The sequence below is a fragment of the Convolutriloba macropyga genome, chromosome 7 (assembly GCF_964194025.1).
Source record: "Convolutriloba macropyga chromosome 7, txConMacr16.3, whole genome shotgun sequence".
Classification (NCBI taxonomy): Eukaryota; Metazoa; Xenacoelomorpha; order Acoela; family Convolutidae; genus Convolutriloba; species Convolutriloba macropyga.
In genome coordinates, this window is record NC_134474.1 from 18,077,559 (window position 1) to 18,100,918 (window position 23,360).

General features: G+C 34.8%; 1 protein-coding gene across 1 annotated transcript in view; it reads right to left on the reverse strand.

Moving 5' to 3' along the window:
• LOC142342964 (uncharacterized) overlaps positions 1-22,189 on the reverse strand; it is a 68,475-nt gene extending 46,286 nt beyond the window's left edge. The window contains exons 1-6 of the mRNA XM_075394644.1: positions 21,149-22,189; positions 10,658-10,803; positions 9,944-10,097; positions 3,505-3,606; positions 2,238-2,380; positions 1,634-1,782 (exon numbers count right to left, since the gene is read on the reverse strand). Coding sequence (XP_075250759.1) covers positions 1,634-1,782; positions 2,238-2,380; positions 3,505-3,606; positions 9,944-10,097; positions 10,658-10,803; positions 21,149-22,001 — 1,547 coding nt within the window. The 5' untranslated portion in view covers positions 22,002-22,189. The remainder of the gene's footprint in view (positions 1-1,633; positions 1,783-2,237; positions 2,381-3,504; positions 3,607-9,943; positions 10,098-10,657; positions 10,804-21,148) is intronic.
• Between the last annotated feature and the right edge of the window lie 1,171 nt (positions 22,190-23,360).

A 23,360-nucleotide genomic window follows, 5' to 3' on the forward strand; every position in this document is an offset into this window, starting at 1 on the left:
ATGAAGTAAACCAAACGCAAAATTACGTTCTTCTTTTGCATGCTTGCCTGAAGATTATACGTTGTCCGTTGCTTTTCAGGTAATTTTTTCTGAAAATTATTGAATTTCATCAACGAAGAACAATTTTAAAGAACTAAAATGAAAAACCTGCAAACGCTGAAGAAAAATCATTAAGACGACAAAACGATTTTGTCTTGAGGCTGAAAATTTTCAATTGGAGATTGAAAATAATAAACGCGAGCGAAATAAGTTTTTGTCTCTGCTAAAGATATTGAAACCATTGTTTGATTGGGTTTTTCTGAAAAATCAAACTCAGCCAACCTAAAAGAGCGTCTTGATAAACAAAAACGTAGGAACTTAGAAGCCAAGTAAAAAAACATCAAGAAGTGGAATGTGAGCTTAGATAAAAAATCGACAATGAAAAATTGTAAAACTCTTGCAAATGCAAAGAACCGGCAGCGTTTGCAGAGGCAAACTGAGTTGAATGCGTCAAAATTATCCTGAGGACGTTTTCAAGTAGCAACTAAATCAAACGGAAGTAACGAAAACTCCCAGTTGAAAATTCACTGTTTTTAACAATTTTCTGCCATTTTAAGGAAAATTTGTTAATTTAAGTTGCTGGTCAACCGTAGAAATGGCGAAAGCATAATTGTTTTTCTGTACCAAACACTTTTAGTGGAAATATGTAATTCCATAGTGCATATTAAACCAAAACACAGTGAAAACACTTTTATGAATATTAATTACGTGTTAATAAAAATTACAGTTTATCTTCGATAAAATTGTTTCGAATTAGAATTAATATATAGATTAATGTAATTCTCCGGTGGTTTCAAATGCAAGCTACGAAAAATGCTTATTAACAACATTTTTTAAATTTTTATTTCATATGTTTTGTAATATGTCATCGTGATATTTGGAACAGCAAATAGAACAGCAATGCACAAAATAGACTGCATCCTCAATGGAATCATTAGAACAAATTTTGTACATTGAAAACTTTTTGTTTTGCTGGTGCATTTATTGATTATTTTGTTGTTAGCTGAAATTTAAATTGTTCCTTTGGATAATCTGTCACCGGAAAATAATTTAAAATCAATATTATGTTTATCTTGGAAGAATTTTGCAAAGAGTTGATATCTCACTAGATGTTGTACGAGTTGCTCAAAACGGTGGCATGGTTATCTATAGTCATGGGAGAATTTCGCAAAAGTTTGGCAAGATAAGCGTTGATCAAGGACCTGTCGTTGCTCGAGGCTTGCATAAAAAAGTTTTGCTTGAACGAGTTGATCCTGTATAGTTCATGATTATATATCAATTAGGTTTATTGCATGAGCAATTTACATTTGTTTGCACTTAAATCCCTCTGACATTTGTTAGTTATTGAACTTTTAATAGATCAGAAAAATCCATTTTCGAAAACCTTGATAGGCTGAAAAACAAAAATGGAGAACCTAATGAAGACAATTTAGCCCCTTCAGTAACAATTTTCCACACCGGGGAAATAGAAACATATCCCCCTTATGGGAATTATTTGCAGGTTAGGATGCTTGAGTTTGCAGAATTACAAAAATTTTTGAAACATAATGGGGGCGTGAAAAGACAGAGGTAAAAGTTTAAACAAGATACTAACACTGCTCTTTTGCGTGCTGCGTGTGCGTCCTGGACAATTTTGACAAGAGACGATGCTGGGTTCTGTACCACACAGAGTGTGTGTTTCTGAGCCTCGGGGTCCAAACACGAAGAACCGTTTAGCATCCAACTGTTACTTATTGGGTAACCCTAAAATTTCGAAAGGTATGTTAGAGAAAAAAGCAACATCCGAATATATTAATGATCTAAATAATCTGTTCCATGTCAATAAAAGTTTAGGTACCACATAGTAAAACATGTGAACATGCTGCTCATATAGTACAAAATTTTTAAATTTAGAATCGGTTTATGCAGAGGTATTTGAACGAGCGATGTCTGGACAATAGTCTGGAACTAGTTTGATCAGAGGACGTTTTAATCCCGGACGGTCTAATCAGAGATAGCTTTGAGCACAATTTGAACGCAAAATGTATTTCAAGCGCACGAAAGTCTGATCAGATGTCATTTCAGTCGGGAGTTGTCTGATCAGAGGTCATTTCAGTCTGGGGCCTCAACCTGGATACAGATCTTGTATTTTTGTAACCTGCTGCAACATCATCAGGTTTATCTATAAAACTAGTAAAATGAAGTTATACTTTACTTACCACTCTATCATAACAGTACTCGTCTCCCTCATCGTCCTTGAGAACAACTGTGAACACATTCGGAGTGAATTCGAATCTGCCCAGGTACTCACTCACACTCGAGTCACTGACCACGTCAGATGCCACTCGTCTACACTCTCGATCTAAACACACAGCCACACCATCAAATTATACACAAAGTGACATTATTGTTTGTTTTTACGATTGTTAGATTATCTCATGTGTGGTGAGAAACAAGAAAGGTTTTCGTTATTTTTCAAAATCATCAGAAGTCAATATCAATTGAATTTTTGAAAAAAAAATAACTGACATTAAGGTTAACGGACAATTATAAGCTAAACTTCTGAGGATTTTAACTTCTAACTGATATTAAAATGTCTAAACACACAAAGACGCTGAAGAGTTTACAGAAATGATTTTAACGCAAACATTTGGCAAATATAATTTTAAAACTGCACGCAAAAGCTGTTGCCCAAAGAGACAAAGCAATAACGAGAACTGATTCAATGGTAATTTAACTCCACCGTTGATAATTTCACAATTCTCAATTTTTTACCTTCAGATTTTTTAATGCAAAATTGAACTTTTCGGTTTCCTTACAAAACTCCATTTTGTATAACGGGTCAATTCAAGACATCACAATTTACAAAGTAGAAATTTTTGGAATAAAATAGGAATCAATTTTTTTAACTGTTTTCCGATAAAAATAAGTGCACTCAGCCTAAAATTTGTTTCTGCGAAGTTCGCAAAATTATGTGAAATTTATCTCAGTGTTTCCTTATTTTGTGTACCGTCATTGATATTATGTTCAAAATAGTTAAGTTTATACTATTTTACTAGATAATAGCTATCTGTTAGTTTTATTAGTTATTTTTTATTAGTTATGTTTTGACTATCATGCTCAAATAGTCAAAATTCCTCGCATATATTGTTTAACGAATGAAAAATTTTCCAGCTTAACTGAAATCTCCTAAGGTTTCGTCTGTTAACTATTTCAGACTCGAAATTGCTGAGTAATAATGCAGTCCTGCTTATCACAGTTTCCAGGCTACTAAAAAAAATGAACAAGTTTGAAATCAAATTCAGAATTTCATTTTTGTTTGCCAATTCTCAGGAATGATTATCTGAAAAGAGAGCTGGCTATTATAAATTCCTCCGACATCAATGGTTTGTATCAATGCATCAGACCAAACCGAGCTCAACCTCTAATCAATACAAGAGAACTAATTTCCATTGATTAAAATGAAAGTTGTGAAAAGTTACCAACCATTAACACCCAATATTTGAACAATCTTCTCACTAGGATACAGTCCATACAGTCCACTGCCCAGGTAGTAGAAGCCATGCACGTGGTCCGAACTCATGAAATCTGTTCACACGCAAATTCACATTCGTTAATTTGGATCAACGATCTGGGTCAGATTCAATTTACTTTTAGGGTTCTTTTTGTGTAAGTCTCTTTGTCCTAAAGAATTTATAATAAAAATGATAACTTGTTTCCAGAAGTCAATAGAAAAAAACATTAATTATGTATGTTTACATCATGACAAAATCAATACCGCTCTGGGATATCACTATTAGGCCATGAAAGCCTGATTTCAAGTGTCTCAAGCGGAAAAGAAATGACTATGGTAGTTGCTGACAAGAAAAACAGGAAAATTACCACTCTCATAGAAAATACAGAATTCATTCATATTATCAAACTTAGATAGTAACTCACATTGTCTATGATGTAATCTTTAACTTCAGGGTTTGATTTAGAACGAATGTTATTCACTAATTTTGGAAAATATACTAGTAATCAGTTTATCAGCTGCTTGATTTTAGTTCTTATGGAAAAACTATCATATTTGTTTTTGAGTAGACAAAGTTTCCTAAATCTGGTTCGACAATTCAAAATTTTAAGAAACTCATCTTCGGAAATTAGATTTTCTAGACATGAAACTGAATTTTTGTTCCTTATTTTTATGTTGCTGTTTTCAAAAATTCAAATAGGTGTAGATCTGATACATAGTAAATGAGTAGTTTTCTCCTGGTTGTTGTTATAGACTCATACTTTATTTTGAAAGTCAAAAATCGAGCAATTCTGGTTATCGTCATGCTTAGTGGTTTCAGAATTTTGGTATTTTTCACATCCATATATAAAAACTCCATACTGAGCAATTGGCTGCACACATGTTTTATAAACTCTTAGAAGCTGCCTTGTTCTTAGACAATTCCTCAATCGGTAGAATAAGGAACAGAAAGATGTTAATTTTCATTCCACTGACTCAGCATGTCGTTCGAAACAAAGCTCTTTGTCAACTAGGATACCAAAAGATCCATTTACTGCAACATTGTGTCTTTCCGTGTTGTCAATCTATTAAGTGTTTAAGTGATGGCCATTTTTTTCTGAAACCTAAATATTTTTGTTTTATCAGCTTTCAACGTGAGGCGATTCTTTTATAGCCAATTTGCAGATCTTTCTAGAGATTTTCGTGCTCATCAATTTCGGTTTTCAGTTCCTTTTTTGGTGTAAATCACTGTATCGTCAGCATACAAAATAGTACCGCGTCGCGTTGTAGCAAAACCAGAATCATTTACAGAGATAACAAAGAGCAAAAGTTCCAAAATCGAGCCCTGGGATACGCCAAATCTGACATTCTATGTTGTTGACATTTTATCCCGATTTGAGTAAATTGCAATATATTACTAGGAAAGTATTGTAGTAACTTTAGGACAGGCCCAATTATTCCGCCTTTCGAACTTTTTTTTAAAAAAAATTTGGTTGTCAACGATGTCAACGGCTTTTTTAAGATCAAGGAAGGTGCATGTAGTTCCCACTGTATGATTTATCCAGTTTGATCTCAGGTTCTTGGCAAGTTCTACGAGTGCATCAATTGTACTTGTTTGGTCTCTGTAGCCGAACTTATTTTTTGGTTAGGACATTTTCATTGTTCACGAAAGAAACAATTTCGCTGTATAAGGTTTTCTCTAAGATTTTTCTAAAGGCTGGTAAATTTCTGGCCGGTATTTTAGTGGTTCAGTTTTATCTCCATCTTTGGAGACTGGAATTATTTTCGCTATTTTTAAGCATTCCGAAAAGTACCCTAATTCCATGCATATGTTTTAAATTTTGCATAGTATAGATGCTAATGAGGAGGCAACGCTTTTTAGAAAATAGATGTTCGGATTAAATGCATCAATGCTGCCTTTTGTTTAACTGGCTGCGAATTGTCATCATTTTAGATGTTGTTGTTTACAGAGAAACGTGTTGGGATGATATTTAGCTTGAGCTTGTTGTTAAGAAACTATCAAAATTAGCTGCCAATTTTTCACCTATTCAGGAAAAAAAATATTCAAACTTTCCGAGTATGCTTCATAAACTCACGATTGTGTTGATCTTGGGTTACGCTACAGCTTTCTTACAATCTCAAAAAATTTTCTACTACCGCTGCTGGCATTCTTATGTTTTTTGATAAAATTGTCTCATTTTTGTTCTTACAAGTTTTTTTACTAACTATGAATGTTCATCATACCTCTTTTTGTTTTAATCAGTTTTTTCTACGAGGTACAATTGTCTTAAGTGATTTATCTCGGAAGCAGCGTTTTGATTTTCATTGTCTATCCAATTCTTTTGGCTTGTTGACTGATGTTTTTTTATTGAGTTCTCATGATCCAATTCTTTATTTAAGAATTCTTGTAACACTTTTAGAACAAAACTGCAATTTTTAAACTTTAAGCCGTCTGCTTAAATTTTTTCAACGTAGGTCTCAACAATTGTTTTAATTTTTTAATGAATCTGGTGCTTTGCAGTTATGACCAAATGCGAAAACTGCAGGTTCTCTAATTATATCCCCTGCATCCGTTTCCGGGATTTGCAATTCAACTCAATAGTGATCACTCACAGCATTTTTTTGACATTATGTACCAGGCAGAAATTTGTGAAAAACAGGTCAAGTAATTTTCGTGTTGTTTTTGTTTCCGAGTGGCAGTATTAGGTGCCAACAGTGTTAGTCTATTTGCTTGCAAGATGGATGTCAGTTGCTTGAATTTTCTTCCATTTTGAAAAAGTTTACGTTGAAGTCACCACAGAATATGTGTTTCATGTCTGGTTTCACAACAATTTTTCTAAAAAGTTTCTCAACGCATGAACAGTTTTCTCATTAGAGCAACTAGGGTGATGTAAATGCAGCTTATAACGGCTTCGAAATCTTTATTGTTGATAAGCACAGAGATAGCCTGGACAGAGTTTTTCTCCAATTTTCAAAGGATTTCGCTTTAGCTCTACATTTTACATAAATACCAACCCCACTACCTCTTTTTACCTCTCTGCGCTTATTATCGTATTATAATTTGTAGGATTTAACAAATCCTTTCTATCAGTTTTTTTAACCGTGTTTCCCTTATGTGTAAAACTACTGGTTGCTGTTCTTTGCTCACATTTAATTTGAATTCATTACATATTTTGGACAGAGATCTAATGTTTTTGTATAAAACAGTTTTCAATTCAGTTTTTTTAATATTACTCATGTTCTTTTAGCTATGAAAGAAAATTAATTGAAGCACAACCGCAGCAAAGCATAACCTGTTCTCTCCAAGTTTTTTTATACTAGTAATGTCAGTACTTGCAGATTGCAGATTGATAAAACACAAAAAGAAGGAAAAGAAAAAAGTTTTCTTTTGAAATGATAAAAGAAAAAAAGAATTTTCCTAAATTTCTAATTTACAACATTCAAAAAAACTGCAACACAATGTAACAACATTCAGTGTCTTGTCATTTCATTTATCAAGATCAAAACTCGCTATACTTCTGCAAAAAAAAAACGTTTTTTTTTAATAAAAAGATTGACTAAATCGTAAGTTTAGACGCAAATTGTGATATCTGATAAAGCAATCAAAAACTGCGGCAGAAATTGATTAAAATTATTTTTTGTAACCGAAAAAATCTATGGTTTTACATTCTCTTAACTAAGATCATCACGTCAACAAATTATATTAAGTCAAACCAAGCTACATTATATGGGAAGTTTGAAGAGAAGTTATTTTGAATCTCAAACCTCGCTCAAAAAAAATTTTAAAATTTTAATAAAGTATTTTAACTCATCCATTTCCTGACTTATAGAAAAAATAAAGCAATTAAAAATCCAAGATTAAATCACTAAAACCTTTCATTAGCTTTATGTCAATGTTGACGCAGGAAATTATATTAGAAGGAAATTATATTATATTAGGAGATTATATTCTGAGCCTAACATACTATTTGCTGCTCAGAATAATGATTCTCTTGCAGTTTAACAAGTACATTTTTTGCCGAGTTTGGAGGAAAATAAGCTTATAATTAATTGTAAAAATCAAATTAAAGTTTCCCTGCAACTAATTAGTAACAAGAGGGGCTGCAATCTACTCTGATTGCCACATGACTTGTTCCAAATTATCAAAAAATCACTTTTTGTAGGGGTATGAGGAGGAATAAATGAGTGGAGAGCAGATAAAAACTATTAAATTTAGTTTGAAAAATACGAGTTGATTTGAGAGAGCTTCATACGTTTAACAATTACAATGGTCATTGAAATAGGTTTTTGATCTCTACTTCTTCAGGCAACCACAGTATCAGAACCAATTGGAGTGATAACTTTGAGTTCTAAATGTCAATTAAATGAACAGAATCAGAAATAAGAGATTTTTTGTTAAAATAATCAATATAGACAAACTGAATGGCCTTGTCCAGTTTTAGCGATTGCTGCCTAGGTTATTTTCTCTTTTAATAACTAGCATCAAACAAAATATACTAAAACATCAATTAAAATTTTTCTTTACTTTTTCTCATCAAAAACAACTACTTCGAAAATGTTTCACTTCTAAATCAAATATAACCATTAAATTGTTGGGAACTAGCCATGATTGATTCTAATGACAACAATTGAGACTGAACAAAGGCGAAGAGCACATTATACCGTAGACGAAATCACCCAGGTACCTTCCCTCAAAGCTTTCAAACAATGCCTCGCAAAAAATTCCTCATATTGCATTGCAGTGCCTTTAAAACTGGCCCATTACAATAGCAATCGACATACCAGTTGATCGCAGTTAGTAATAAAATTCATCTCGCAATAAAAGGAGTAGAAGATGACAAATGATCTTGAAATATGAACTTTAACACTACAACAATCCTTTTCTTACCACATTTTTACCCAATTATTTAAGGTAACAAATGCACTCGATTATTTTATATACTCAGGTTGATAAGCTAGAACCTTGGGTTATATAATGTTTTGTCGAAGTTTTTTTATGAACTCGATAGAAATATTATATATCACCGCAGAGCCGGTATCAACTTGTAGAACTACCTAGTTAAAGGCCTGCGAACACACTATGTTACCGAAAAGCTGCGTACAGCGCAAATTTGTGCTTTTCAGAAGCTATTTTTGCTCCAAATGTTTGACATGACAAAACTATGCAATAGTTGCAAGATCTTATTCTCATTTTTCCCGATTACACAGAAAAAATTTTTAAAAGTGACTTGTTCTTTTACTACACAATTCTAAATGCCCATTTTTTATGGACAGAATATAATTATTCAGCTTAACACCGATATCTAGTACGCTAAGGCATGCAAATAAAGGTTACCGAAGAAATTAACAGCTTCAAGACATCTACAACGAAGGAATTGTAAAAGTCTGTCACATAAAGGGAAAAATGATTCTTGACAATGAATTACAAAAAATTCAAGTTCGAAAGAGCTATTACTTAATTTTTGGGCTACGAAACAGCCAGATGACCGAAACTGTTCATTAGAAATTGTGAAAAACTAAAAAGAAAACTTGCTTTTTCAAATCTTTCTTAAACAAGATAATGCCTTGTTCATCAATCAATGATTTTTGGCCATTTTTTCAACGAAAAGGAGCGGGACCTATTTAGAAGGTGCATTTTGACTCAAATTTTAATTTAGCAATTTTGATGGGAACGTGACTCAGATACTATGAGAAAATTGTGTAAAAATTATACAAAACGTGAACTGGATGTTAAAAGGCAAAAACCGTAACAACACACAGCTAAAGAATTGATTTGAACTCCAAATGTTTCTTATTTGATGTTTCTGGCAATTTTTAAGAATCCTTTGTGGGTAGGTAGCTTTTTGGTACCACAGTGTATTATTTTGCTAAATTGGACCAAACTGCGAAACCAAAGATTTCCTTCAAAGAGTTGTCGGTATATTTTGCATTTTGTAAATTCAAAGTCCGCCCTACACTCTCGAATGCAAATTGACATAGTTTTAAATTCATTTAAATATGCAGTGTGTGTTATAGCCTATATTTTAACATTGGATGTGAGTATTACCAGTACTGGCTCTGTATAGAATTAACCCCATAATGTTTTAATCCCTCAAAACGTGATTTGATGTTTCCTTAATATCCTTGTCTCAACTATAAAAGTAAACTTTAATGTGTCCTTATTATTAAAATAATAGTTACAGCATCAAATTCCTATAGTTTAAGTTTGATCCTACAAAACTTATATAATGAAAAACTTGAAGCTTTGGGGGTCACAAAAATCCTCCAAGTCATTCGACTGGATCTTTTAACTCCAACTTCTGCGTTTATCAGCTACACCAAAAGTCTTTTTTATTTTTTTATCAAAAAGTGGCCAATACGGCATTAATTTATTTTTTTCAAAAAAAAAACATTTTATCTCATAATTGTCACCGGCTCATAAATGATACAGACCTGAATTGATAGCATATGAGATGTAGTGGTTGACAAATGCATTGTAGATGTCATTCTGTATCGGTTGGGAGAGGGTAGCCTGACTGACACAGAAGAAGTGGTTCAGGTTCTGATCACAATAGGAATTGCCGTAGCTCCATTGGTGCGAATTACCCTGGAAAAAGAATCAGAAATTTACTTCAAGTATTGGTAGGTTTATAGCTTTCAATTTTTCTAAGCTCGTCTAAGGTGAGAAAAGTTTTTTAAAAAAATAAATTTAAGCATATGAAAATTTTAAAAGCTGAGATTAATAAGTTACAGAGTTGTGAGCAGTTAAAATCAGATAATCTGCTCAGATTTTATCTACGTCCATGACGAAAAGCAATAAAAATAATTTTATTTCTTTTTCTAATAAAACAATAACAGTTCTGCTGTTTCAAGAGTTTTAATAAGCGGATTTTCAGCTGCAAGAGGATAATGGAAATTATGGCGCTTGAAATTTTTTTAAAAAAAACTCGTCCAAACGTGATTTACGGACTAAAAAATGATGATCTTCCAAGCCATATTTGTGAAACGAAATTTTCCATATATTTGTGAAGATTAACATAGTTTCAGCTTATATTCCCCTGAAAACAATTTTATTATGTTTATCTGAGAATCGATTTAGTTTTGTTTTAGTTTATATCCCCGTGAAAGGAAATTTTTTATGTTTATCTGAGAATCGGTGACACTGACCACTGTCCTCCGTCTGAAGCAGGAAAACTCGCCCCCTTTGTTCTGCATGGCGAAGTACTCTGCCCTCCAAGGAGGGTTGAATTGTTCCAGTAATGCCTCACCTGTGTTTTCATCGTCAGTCACGTGCCACGGAGTCTCACAAATGTCTGCGAATATATGCCAAAAACTTTGGTAGATATATCTATATATACAAAGATATCCAAAAATTGATCTATCGGTTAAAATTGAAATCAATATATTATCGCCAAGTTATTGTCGAACACTTTCAATTTTGTCACACAAACTCTTGTGTATCATTTGCAGTGAAATCGGTGAAAACAATAAATTTGCATCAGATCACTTCTTATTTAAATAAACGGTATTGACTGACATTCCTAGCAATTTTATTGTGAATGCACCCAAAGGCTATAAATCCAAGAATCATTTTTGTGACTATTTCATTATATTTGTTATGAACTTTGTTTTTATCGAGGAGCTTTCAAAGTTTAAATTGTCGATAATTGACGTGATTTTCATCGCTTTTAGCGTCCATTTTGTACAATTTAAACTTTCCTGTACCAAATTCTTGTTTGAAATTATGTATAACGCAATGATTTTGAGCGAAAAAGAATTTTAATTAGACAAGCAGGAAAAAAGTCTTATTTCGGTCTGAGCGTGGTTTTTTACAGAGAGTTGAAATTTTATTCTGTTTAAAATCTTTAAAAAATTTTGCATTTTTCGAGTCATCTACAAACGAGTAAATTTTCATATCAAGCTTCCAACAATGAAAAATCTCTTTTGACTCCACGTTTTCGTAATTATCTAAATGAATTTTTGAATTTTGCCTGCATTTGTTGCTATTTCCGGAGTCGATGACTTTGTTTCATTAATCAAAAGTTCAATTAGTTGCTGAAAAATGGAGTAAGTTGATATATCTAATGCTTTGAGTAGATACCGAATGCTGATTTTTCTTTCAATAAATTTTTGAAATTATCGTAGAATTATGAAAAGTTCCCTTTATAGTCTTGTCCCGTAATCATGATAATAAAAGGCCTATTGGCGTTCAAAATTAGCCCAATTAAGCAAATATAAAATTATCAGTGGACACTTTATAGTTCTATTGGCTTCGACACTTTTTCTCGCATTTTTTCTTTGAAATTTATGGTTGGTTTTTGCCTAAAATTGTTGTTGTTCTTCTTCTACGCTTCTTGATCTAAAATTCTTCTTGAGTCAAAGGATTTTTATTGACTTTGACACAAGGAGTTTTATTTTAAAAAATTTACTTCCGGTATTTTCTTCATATTTGTGATTCTTTGGATAAGTGTAATCAGTATGTGCAACTTAAGCAACTTATGCTTTCCAAATGCAGCATATAACATTTTATGAGTAAATACTTTTTTCGTTTTCAAGGGTCTGTCACTTTTTCTTTTTGTGTCTTAAATAAGGTTTGATTTTTACCAGTATATGTGGTTCTATTTTCTGTTATATGACTAATTTTGATGAATAAAAGGGGTGTCTTTAGATTCCCATTGACTTAAAAAGGAAACCATTTAATGAATTCAATTAATCACTAATAGTTTTTCAGTTTATCCGTTTCCCAGAATTTTATCTTATTTTTATCATGGTCATTTTTCTTTCGTTAAGTAAAGTTGTTACTCATTTTCATCAATGACAGCACCTATTTAATTATTGTACATTAACCACTTTAATTCTTGAGATTTTGAAATTGCGCTTTATTCGTGGCTCTGTTTGTTGTCTTTTTTCATGGCGTTTTTTCGGCCCTATAATGTTGCATATAATTGTTTTTTGCATTTAGCAGCGTCTGTTTTAAACATTTTGTTACTCAACCACTAATTATTTTCGAACAGCTTGTAAAAAATTTTTTCTCAAACGCCAATTGATTTCTCAGCAATTTATGAAAAGCTCCTATATCTTCTTCATTTGGCAGACAATTAAGTCAAAAATGAGGATGAGTGGGGTCGGAAGAACGTGCGAAGGCCTATTACTGAATCTATTTTTCGAATACTTGGCTCAAATAATTTTTTTTCTTAACTTTGTCTTTCGCTCAAACTGAAAACTAAGTTTGTTTTCTCTCCCAAAATCGTTTCCAAAATCTTTCCGCCTAATTTTATTAATTAGTCCATTGTTTTATGATACACTATGGTACCAAATAACTACGTACACCTAAAATTTTTTTAAAAAGCAATACAAACATCAAATAATATAACATTTTGGGTTCAAATCTGTTCTCTAATAACGCGTCATTACACCTTTAGCTTTTTAAACGTCTAGTAGACGGTTTGTATAGTTTTCATACAGGTTTCTCACGACGTCTGCGTCAATTTCAGTCCAAATTTCATAATTTTTCGTAAAAATTTTATCAAGAAACTGTCTGTTTTCGTAATCGTTGCTTCAAATTTACCCATATATTTTCAATAGGATTCAGATCTGGACTGTATGCTGGCCATTCCAGCAACTTCCAATCGTTTTCTTGGAAGAAATTGCCGATAATCTTTGATTTATGCACAGGAGCATTATCTTGTTGAAAAATAATGTCCAGGAAATGCATTTTTTCTCCGTAAATTTTCAAAATTTCCAAATATCCAACCGCGTTTATTTTGTTTGGACATTTAACAAGCAATTTTCGTCCATCTGATTGTATTGCACCCCAAAACATAAGTGATCGTTTGTCAGAACACAAATTTTTTGTGATTTTTTCAAGAAATCTCGTTCCATTTCTCCGCAAAACTCTAACCATTCCGTCGCTGGAGATGCGCACCCTTGTTTCAATAGTAAAAACCACATTGTGCCAAAAAGATCACGCTTTTTGAGCATGTTGATGCACCATTTTGAACGAAAACACTTGCTTCTCGTCTTCAAATTGACTTTTTTGCAGCATTTCTTAAAAAAACGCCATATTTTTGAGAATTTGTCTAACTGTACCTATAGAAATTGTTTTGTAGCAAGAGAATGCGCTATGAGCCACTCTAATGCGCTTCAGTGAGGTTTTGGGATCTTTCAAAACATCGGTAACTAACATTTTTTTTTTGATTTTTTTGATAATTTTTGGGGTCTTCCTCTCGATTTTTGGGCCTCCAAACTGTTATTTTTCAAGCAACGTTTGTATGCACACTGTGCACTGGATCTTGATTTCAAATTGAGTTGATTTTGTATTTTAGACCATGAAAATCCGACATCTCGTAGCATAACAACTTGGCAAACGGTGGAAGAACAAAGCGGTTTAACCATCTTTTCTGTTTAAGCGGAGTATTATACTCATACACAGTGAGTATATCCAATTGAGTTGCAAATGGCACTTTATTTACTAAGATGGGAGATCGCGTTGCAAATGGCAATCTATTTGATTGAGTTTTATAATCCAATTTCTAGACTAGTCAATCGCGGTGCGAATTGCTGCTTTCACAGTACTGAGGTTAAATGAGTAGCATTTTGCAAGAATTGAATTAGACTGAACTCTAGCGTTGCAATTTGGGGAATGAAATTATGAAAATTTCAATTTTAAGAAAGAAAGTTTGCTCAAGCTTTAATCACGATTAACGGAAGCAACTCTAAGATTTGTTTATATCATGAACAAGTTAATTTCCTGCACAGACAGGATGAACAGACAATACTGCTAAAAAGGGGAGGAAGTTGACAATAACTGAACTGAAATGGCATTTGCCTTTCCAATGGAACTTACAACAAATAAAGGAACTAAATGCGGATATCGATATATGAATAGTATCCATTGCCGCATGACATTTCCCCCTCTTTGAGAGAAAATAAACTTACTAATTAAAATCAGAAAATTAATAAATATTCACCGGTTACTAAGTAATAAAATATTAAATAATAGATAAAATATAAGTTTTATGAAGTTTTTGTTTTATTCAAGTTCATTCACTATCACTATTTTCTGCGTTTTCAGCTTGGAGAACTGTCATCTCCCTTGGTTGATTTTGGGTATCTTCAACCCATTCAGTTGAATTTCTTGCGTCCTGATTTGCATTGTCAGAATAGCCTTCTGTGTTTCTGACCTTTTCTATGATGGTTTGTGATTTCGGTGTCTTCTTCTTTAAAGTTCGCTTGCTTTTTCGAACTGAAGAAGTATCGGAATCTGATGTGTCACTAATCGTAATTTGTCGCTTTGTAGTTTTTCGCAAAATGGGTGTCAGTGTTGGCTGTGCTGATGAGGGCATTTGCGTCGCAGATGGTCCTGCTGTATTGGACGTGGTCAATTGTGGTGCGATTGGACTAAATCGAAGGATCTGTGTTAAATTGGGTCGATTGAGAAATGCCTCGTCGTGTTTTGGATTTCTCTTTGGAATTCTCATTTTTAACGATCTGGCTATATTGCTAGCTGAAGAGATGCATGACCTGCCCGAGGAAACTACACTCACATCATCCGATTGTCTTCGATTGCGTTTTATCTTTTTATCGCCTGTGTTTTTCCGAATAAGATCACGCTTGTGTTTGTAGATTTTGTGCTCGATGGTCTTCTCGTTGATCTTTTTCGGTGTTCTCTCGATGTATTGTGCAAGGTCCGTATCTCTTTCTGCCCGAGTTCCGAATTTAGCTGTATCCGAATTTCTGACCCGCACTTCTTGCTTGTGTGGTTCTTTGATGACGCTTGTCGTGGGCTTACTTTGCACACAGTGCTTCCTGGTGCTAGCACCTCATAAAGCCCATCTAGATTTTTCTTCTGTCGTTGGTTTTCGTGCAATTTGCGAGCCAACTTTACCTGCACACTGCGTTCCGAGCAGGGAATCGGTTGACTAACGCCTTCTGAATTGAGAAAACGTTCTTCTCCGTCTTTTCGTTTCTCTTGCTCAGCTCTTGCAAGAGCACTCGCGGCGCACATGACACGTTCGATCTCCGTGTCCGAACATAGGGCTGTATCTGCCCACTGCTCCTCTGACAGGTAAGAGCGACCCGGAATTGTATCTTCGTCTAAATAATAATTAAGTATTGCATTATAATTGAGATTTTTACTATTGGGTTTAGTTGTGATGTTTGATATAGGTGTGTTGCATTTCCTACCAAAGTGTGCCTCAAATGGTGTGGTTTTTATTGTTTTTTGTTTTGATATTCATAATCGTTGTATTATTGCTTTAAGTGAATTTTCTAAATTAAATTTTTTATTTAATTGTGATTTCATGCAAGTTAATTGTCGTTTAATTGTTTGAATAACACGTTCTACAAGTCCAATTGCTCTATGATCATTTGCTGGTGCATATATAGGTGAAATATTATTTTCTGTATAGAATGTTTCAAACTTTTTTCCTGTAAAACATCTAGCTTGATCTAATCTAATAGTTCTAGGTACTCCGTGATGACATATATAATTATTTAGGAATTTGATTACATTTTGGCCTGATGCATGATTTACTATTTCTACTGTGGGGTATTTGGAATATCTATCTATACTTGTAATAAAGTATTGTTCTATGCCTTTCTCATTTAAAATTGGTCCACCAAAATCTATTTGTTTTTCGTCGTTTGGTTCACTACATTTAGGTAGAGGTGTCCATTTGCGGTGCGGAATCAATGATTTAAGGTTCTTACCAATTTCCGTGCAGGCTTTGCACTCACTGCTTTTTGCCAGTATGTCTCTATGGATGTAAGGCCACCAGATATTTTGAGCGAGTGAGAGCATGGCGAAACTTCCTGGGTGTGTAGAGTGGATGTCTTCTAACACCGCGTCCTTGATTGATTTGGGTATGGCAATTCGTTCGTCCAGGCAAACGCACCCATGTTTCACACTTAAGTCCCTCCAATAAGAGAAGAGATGAGGGCTTATCTCTTGTAATCGGTCCGGATCGTCTCTCATCACGCAGTCCCTCACTTCTTTGAGTATTGCGTCCTTTCCGTTAATATGGCCAAGAACTTTTTACTGAATACTTTATTGAGGGTCTCAGTAAAGATTATGTCGTCTGCCTCCTTAATCGTACTGCCGGTTGGGGTTTCTGTGTGTGAGGTCGTATTTGTTCCAGGCGTAGAGGGAGTCGTGTCCGAAAACGTCACTCTTGCCTTTGTAGGGGTTGACTTAGATCGGGTTGCTTTGGCCTTCGACATTGTATTTATGCTGTTGACTGAATTGTCTGATATGAAAGAATTAGTTTGTTTATTCACTATGGAGTGTTTTGTAGGCTGAATTTGGGCAACAGGCGAGTGATTTTTGTGCAAGTGGTTTTTATACTTAGGAATTTGTGCTTTCGCGCTTAATTTAGTGTTATTAGGTGGATTATTTGATTTTAAACCATTAATGGGTTGTATTGGGGATAATTGTTCAGATCGTTCACATTCTTTACTATCTGACTTTTGCACCTCTTTTGCAGCGAATTTGTTAATGGAATGTGAATTACTGACTTTACGATTATTTAGTGCAAATTGTAATTTTGTAACTTTAAGTGGCATTTGCGACGCAAATGGATGTTTAAATTGTGAAATAATCTTAGATTTAGGAAGTGTTGATTGCGGCACGAATGGTGTTTTTCACTGGTGAAGGAGTTAATTGTAATGCAAATGCTTCATTAAAATTAGGTGAATTAACATTTAGTAATGTAGGCAATCGCGGTGCAAATTGTTGTTTTAATTTATGTGAACACAAATTTGACTTTTAAATACTGCTAAATTTTTTAGTTGCTTTCTGTTTATCTATATTTAGAGTTTTCATTGAATCACAAATTGTTGAGATTGTTACTACAACAAAGTGTTCGTCGTAGGTGGATATCTTTTTAGCTCTCGCAAATGGGTTCCTTGAAATGTAATCGACTAGACCCATTTTTGCACCTGGCATATGTTCGATTGTGAAATTGTACGGAAGAAGTCTGTCTATCCAACGAGATAATCGGCTATTATATGATTTGTTTGATCGATGTTCTTTAAGTATGGATAATAGGGCTCTGTGATCCGTTACCACCGTGAAGTTTTTTCCATACAAATAGTATTTAAAATAGTCAATTGACCAAACTATCCCCAATAGTTCTAATTCGTTGACACTGTAGCGTTCCTCCGTTGAATTGAGAAATCGGGACGCGAATGCTATTGGTTTCCAACCATCTGGTGTACTTTGCTCTATTGCTGCTCCCAATCCGGAACGTGAAGCATCATATTTGACGCGAACGTCCAGTTTTGGATTATAATGACTGTTTTCTGTACTATTTGCGATTTTTTCTTTAATCAAGTTAAAGTGTTTTGTGTGCTCATCTGTCCAAACGAATTTTACAGATTTCTTTAACAGTGGTCTAAGAGGGTGACATAATTGTGCGAGATGTGGTATGAACTTGCCGATGTAATGTACTGGCCCTAGAAATGATCTAAGACGTTTTAGTGTCGTTGGTGGTGGTACTGTTAAGATTGCTGCAGTTTTACTTTCTAAAGGTGATATTCCAGTCTGTGTGAATTTGTAACCTAGCCATTCTATTTCTGTTTTCGCGAAGTGACATTTCTGAAGATTAATTCGTAAGTTATCTTCATCTAGTTTTTTGAGACATTTGAAAACATATGCTAAATGATCTGCTTCAGTGCCGGTACTAACGATTATGATATCGTCCAAAAAACAATATGTGTTTTGCAAGCCTATGAGTGATCCATAGCTTTTTGGAATTCTGCCGGCATATCTGTAAGACCATAAAAACCAGTTTTGAATCTATAGGTACAAGTAGATTCGCCACATATGATATTAAAAATACAGTGTTTTGCTGTGTCTTGATGTAATTGTAGTTGGCTATATGCATATTTTAAATCTAATGTGGTGAAATATGCTTGTTGACCGTTAAGGTGTGTATCTGTAAGGTGTTGTGATATGGTGTCAATTAACATTTCGATGTTAGGCATTTGATATTTATTTTTGTGTATTGCTTTATTTAATAATTTGGAATCTAACGTCAGTTTTATCAATTGGTCTTTTTTCACTGTGATTACGATCGGAGAAATAAAATGTTCGTCAGAGCAACTAGATAGTTTTTCAATATGACCTTTAGTTTGTAATCTTTCTAATTCTTCTGACACTCTAGGTTGGAGATTGATCGGAACACCTCGACCTTTTTGATGCTTTGCTGTAAATTTTTGATGAAACTTTGATTTCGCTACATGTGTTTTGGATAAGCCAATCCTTGATACTAGATGTGGAAATTGCGTCGCAATTGTCTCTTTAATTTTACATACAGAATTATCGATGTTATAAAGACATTTACCAGTTTCTGGTTGTTGTTGAACAACTGCAAGCCCCAAGGTAGCGAACAGATCCCTTCCAATTATGTTTTTGTGCCCATCGTCTACCACAGTCAACATTGCTGATGTGTCTTTCCACTGATTGTAGATTACTGTGGTTTCCAAATGCTCAAGAACTTTGATAGGTTCGTTTGAAAAAGTCTTCAAGTTCCTTTTTTCTGTTGCATTTGTCCATTTGGCTGATTTTGTCGATCAGGTGATTTTGTTCGCTAAACTTCTTGTTATGATACTGACTGCACTTCCAGAATCAATCATTGCAGAGGTTTTAATTTCCCCCAATTATATTTCAACGTTTATTGGTTCCAATTGGTGCACCGAATCAGAGGTGATCGCTGCCACATAGTCCTCTGAATCACTGTCATAGTTTGAATCATACACATGTTCGTACAATTGTTGATAGCTTGTTATGTAATTGACTGATTCTTCATCATCACTCTTTTCCCGCGATTCGTCCATTTGGTTAACATTCGTTTTTTGAGTTTTCTGTATTGGATTCTGCGACTTTTTCGGTTTGCGCAATTTTCTGGCGAAATGACCCACAATACCACAATTATTGCATTTCTTGCCATTCGCGGGGCAAATCAGCTTACGGTTGTGACTCCAGCGGAGACCACAATTCGTACAAACACTTGTATATTGGTAATTTTGAGGAACAGTTGGGTAGCGTGTAAAGTCTCGTTTAGCCGGAGGTGCATTCGCGTTGCGATTGCGGACTTGGTTACTATTAATGAAATGCGATTGCGGACTTGGTTACTATTAATGAAACTTGGTTACTATTAATCAAGTTTTGGTTTATTTTCTGTTGATTCTGAGCTCCCATCTCCATTTGTATAGCGATCTCCAATGCTTTTGGTGGTTCTACTGTTTCTTTCAACAATTCCTTCTGTGTCTCATGATCAAGCATATTCAATATGAATGCATCACGGATCAATGTAGTCTCTTCACTACCCAGATTGCAATTCTCCGCTTATTCTAAGAGACGACCATAGAAATTTTCCACTGACTCTCCTTTTTGCTGCTTACAAGAGTAGAAAACGAAGCGATCGTAAGTTATATTACGAACCTTTGTGAATGAGTCCTCCATTGCCTGCGACAAATCTTTGAAAGGTTGTTTCTCTATCTGAAAATGGGGGTATTTACTCTTGAAAATTCGTCGTCCTTCTGTTCCAATGCTCAATTAGAGCAACGATATTGCTTTCTGCTCACAAATTCCCCACGGTTTGTCTCCACACAGAATCCCAATTTCTTCAACTTTTTTACAACGGTTTTGCCAATTTACTTTCAATTGTTGAATACGAACTTTTCGATCTCTTTCCGTCGCTTGTGTGTGGTTTTCTACCGGTTCTTCATAGACGGGTTCAGGTGGGTAAGTCACTGTTGCTGGACGATCGTCTAGCAGGGTGTCTAGCTGTATCCCTTCCTTAGCAAGTAGAGCCAGTTTCCATTGCTGTGTCCATTTGTCCCACGTCAGAGGGGTGTTGCCGTCAATTTCTCCCAAAATGCTTCTATGTGGAGTGGTGTCTTTTTGGAGTCCGTTGCTGACTGCGCCATATTATACTCATACACAGTGAGTATATCCAATTGAGTTCCGAATGGCACTTTATTTACTAAGATGGGAGATCGCGTCGCAAATGGCAATCTATTTGATTGAGTTTCATTATCCAATTTCTAGACTAGTCAATCGCGGTGCGAATGGCTACTTTCACAGTACTGAGGTTAAATGAGTAGCGTTTTGCAAGAATTGAATTAGACTGAACTCTAGCGTTGCAATTTGGGGAATGAAATTATGAAAATTTCAATTTTAAGAAAGAAAGTTTGCTCAAGTTTTAATCACGATTAACGGAAGCAACTCTAAGATTTGTTTATATCATGAACAAGTTAATTTCCTGCACAGACAGGATGAACAGACAATAGTGCTAAAAATGGGAGGAAGTTGACAATAACTGAACTGAAATGGCATTTGCCCTTCAAATGGAACTTACAACAAATAAATGATTTAAATACGGATATGGATATATGAATAGTATCCATTGCCGTATGACACGGAGAAAGTGAGAATGAACTTTCTCTTAAAACTTCTAAATTTCACACCTTTTTTCACGCATTAACACAAATCGTGCTTATAAAGCACGAATCAAGCTTTAAAAGCAGAAATCATGCTGCACGTAGCTTTTTGGTACCATAGTGTATGATTAACTTCAGAAGTGTCCAGGATTCTTTAACTGAAAAAAATCTGAACCTTTCCAAGTGCGATCAAATCCTAACTAAGTTACTTACATTTAGCATTCTCGGCATATGTAGCGTCTTGCGACACGTATACGATTTGCAAAGTCGGCAACAATACGAACGTATCATCTGAAACGATAATAAAACCGTACCCATTTACGACATCAGTAACTTGCATAAGAGATGCAGGAGTCACATATGGTAATGTTTGACTTGTAGTTCGGCTTGTGGTCGCACTAGTTGTAGAACTCGTAGTAGAACTTATCGTAGAACTTGTAGTTGAACTCGATGTCGAGCTAGAGGTGTAACTCGAAGTGTAGCTAGTCGTGGAGCTTGTCGTGGAACTTGTAGTTGAACTCGAAGTGGCGCTTATAGTAGAACTTGTAGTAGAGCTGCTAGTGGAGCTTGTAGTATGGCTCGAAGTAGAGCTCGTGGTTGCGCTTGTAGTCGTGTGTGATGTAACCCAAGTCGTGGGACTTGTAGTGTAGCTTGAAGTTAGACTTGTTGTTCCGCTTGTAGTCACCATTTCTCTCGGGTCTTGGGCCAAATGATCGTTACCGAAGCTCATAACTTTAGCTTTCGGGCGGTACTTTTTCACGTCTCGGAAATTTTTAGCAAACCAGAAAACTTGAGGAATTTTGGCGAAGTTGTTCGGGTCTAAACCCGAGAAGTAAAAGCGGCAGTCGCTGTTTTGTGCATTCCAGCTGAACGATTCGCAGTTGTCGGTGCTAACACAATATTGGTTGCATTCGTCTGGATACATAAATTTATAGGGTACTTTCAAACCGTCAAAATGGTACACTGGTAAGCCCTCAATGTAAACTAGATCCTCTGCGATTATATCGGTTTTAATAAACGATATGTCGGATAACATTATTAAGCAGTGGAACCAAAACCAAAACATTTTGAATCTATCGGAAAACTTTGGCGATAACTTTTTATCGGAGATTTTTTTTGGTCAAAAATTAAAGCTCGATAAAAATAACTGTTCAAATATTTCTTTAAACTTCATCTACGAAAAAAACTGAGCAAAGCGTGCATAAATTCAGATTCCAAAACGTTAGCAGATGTTTTTGACAAACTGACATCAAAAATTAGCTAATTTCAGAAAAAAAATGAAATTGATTAGATTCAAGCCACGTAGAGATGACTTTGCGGAAGGAAAAGAATTGTAAAATAAAGTTAAATTTCCAAAACACTGTCCAGCAGAAATGATGGTTTGATTAATGGGCATAAATAAATAAACAATTATATGTGTATCATAAACTACCAAACTACGTCAATTATTCAAATAAAAATTCAAAATGCTTCTCAATGTATTGCACTTTGCACGTCCTCCTAAATAGTTCCACGTTTTTTGTAACATTTCATATCCCCCCCCCCCCCCCCCCCCCCGTATAATTTCTTGCATCCGAATAAAATCTCGTGTATTTTGATGATAAAATTTGAGGAAAATAATGTTCCATTATGAATACAGAAATAAAAAAAAAAGAGGAAATTTGAAATTTGGCGGTCCTTCAAAAAATGATGGAGAAGGGAGAGTGTTAAGGTCCGAAAACCCTATAACTTTTTGCCACAACTCGATTTGTTTCCCTTTACCCTAAAATTTTGTGTTTAGATATTTGTGTGAGTAAACCAATTGTTCAATTGTTAATTGTTGAAATAATTACAATGGTTACCTACACGGACCAATATAGGCACTGAAAACATCAATTTACACTTGGGGAAACAGCTAAAGAAACACGCCAAAAAATTTTGTCCATAATTCAACATCACATGTATTATGAAACATGGGAAGGTTATAATTTATAACCAGTCAGCATTGGAACTCGGAAGCTGAAGTCTCGGAGGAGCTGCTGATTTTACCCCCGACTTGTGACCCCCCATTGGGGGAGGTCGGGGGAACATCTTTCAAAATGGGTGACGGGTGATAATTCTGCTGTTGCTGCTGGTGCAAATGGTGATGGTGATTGGTGGACTGGCTTATGTGGTGGTGGTTAATAATATTATTACTAGAGTTATTACTACTCTGGTTAGGTGTTGGGTTTGCGGTGTGAAGGTGCATTTGGTTGAGGGTGTTTTGGGAGGCAAGAACAAGTTCGATTTCCGAGTAGTTTTCAAGTCGTTCCACCTCCACGTCTCTTCTCAATCGCGTGTTCGGAAGTTTGCGCACTCGCTCAACGTGAACAGGAAATCTGAAACAATGAAACAATCTTATTTCACGAAAAATGTTTGCTTTAAATTTTTTTCAATTTTTTCCTAG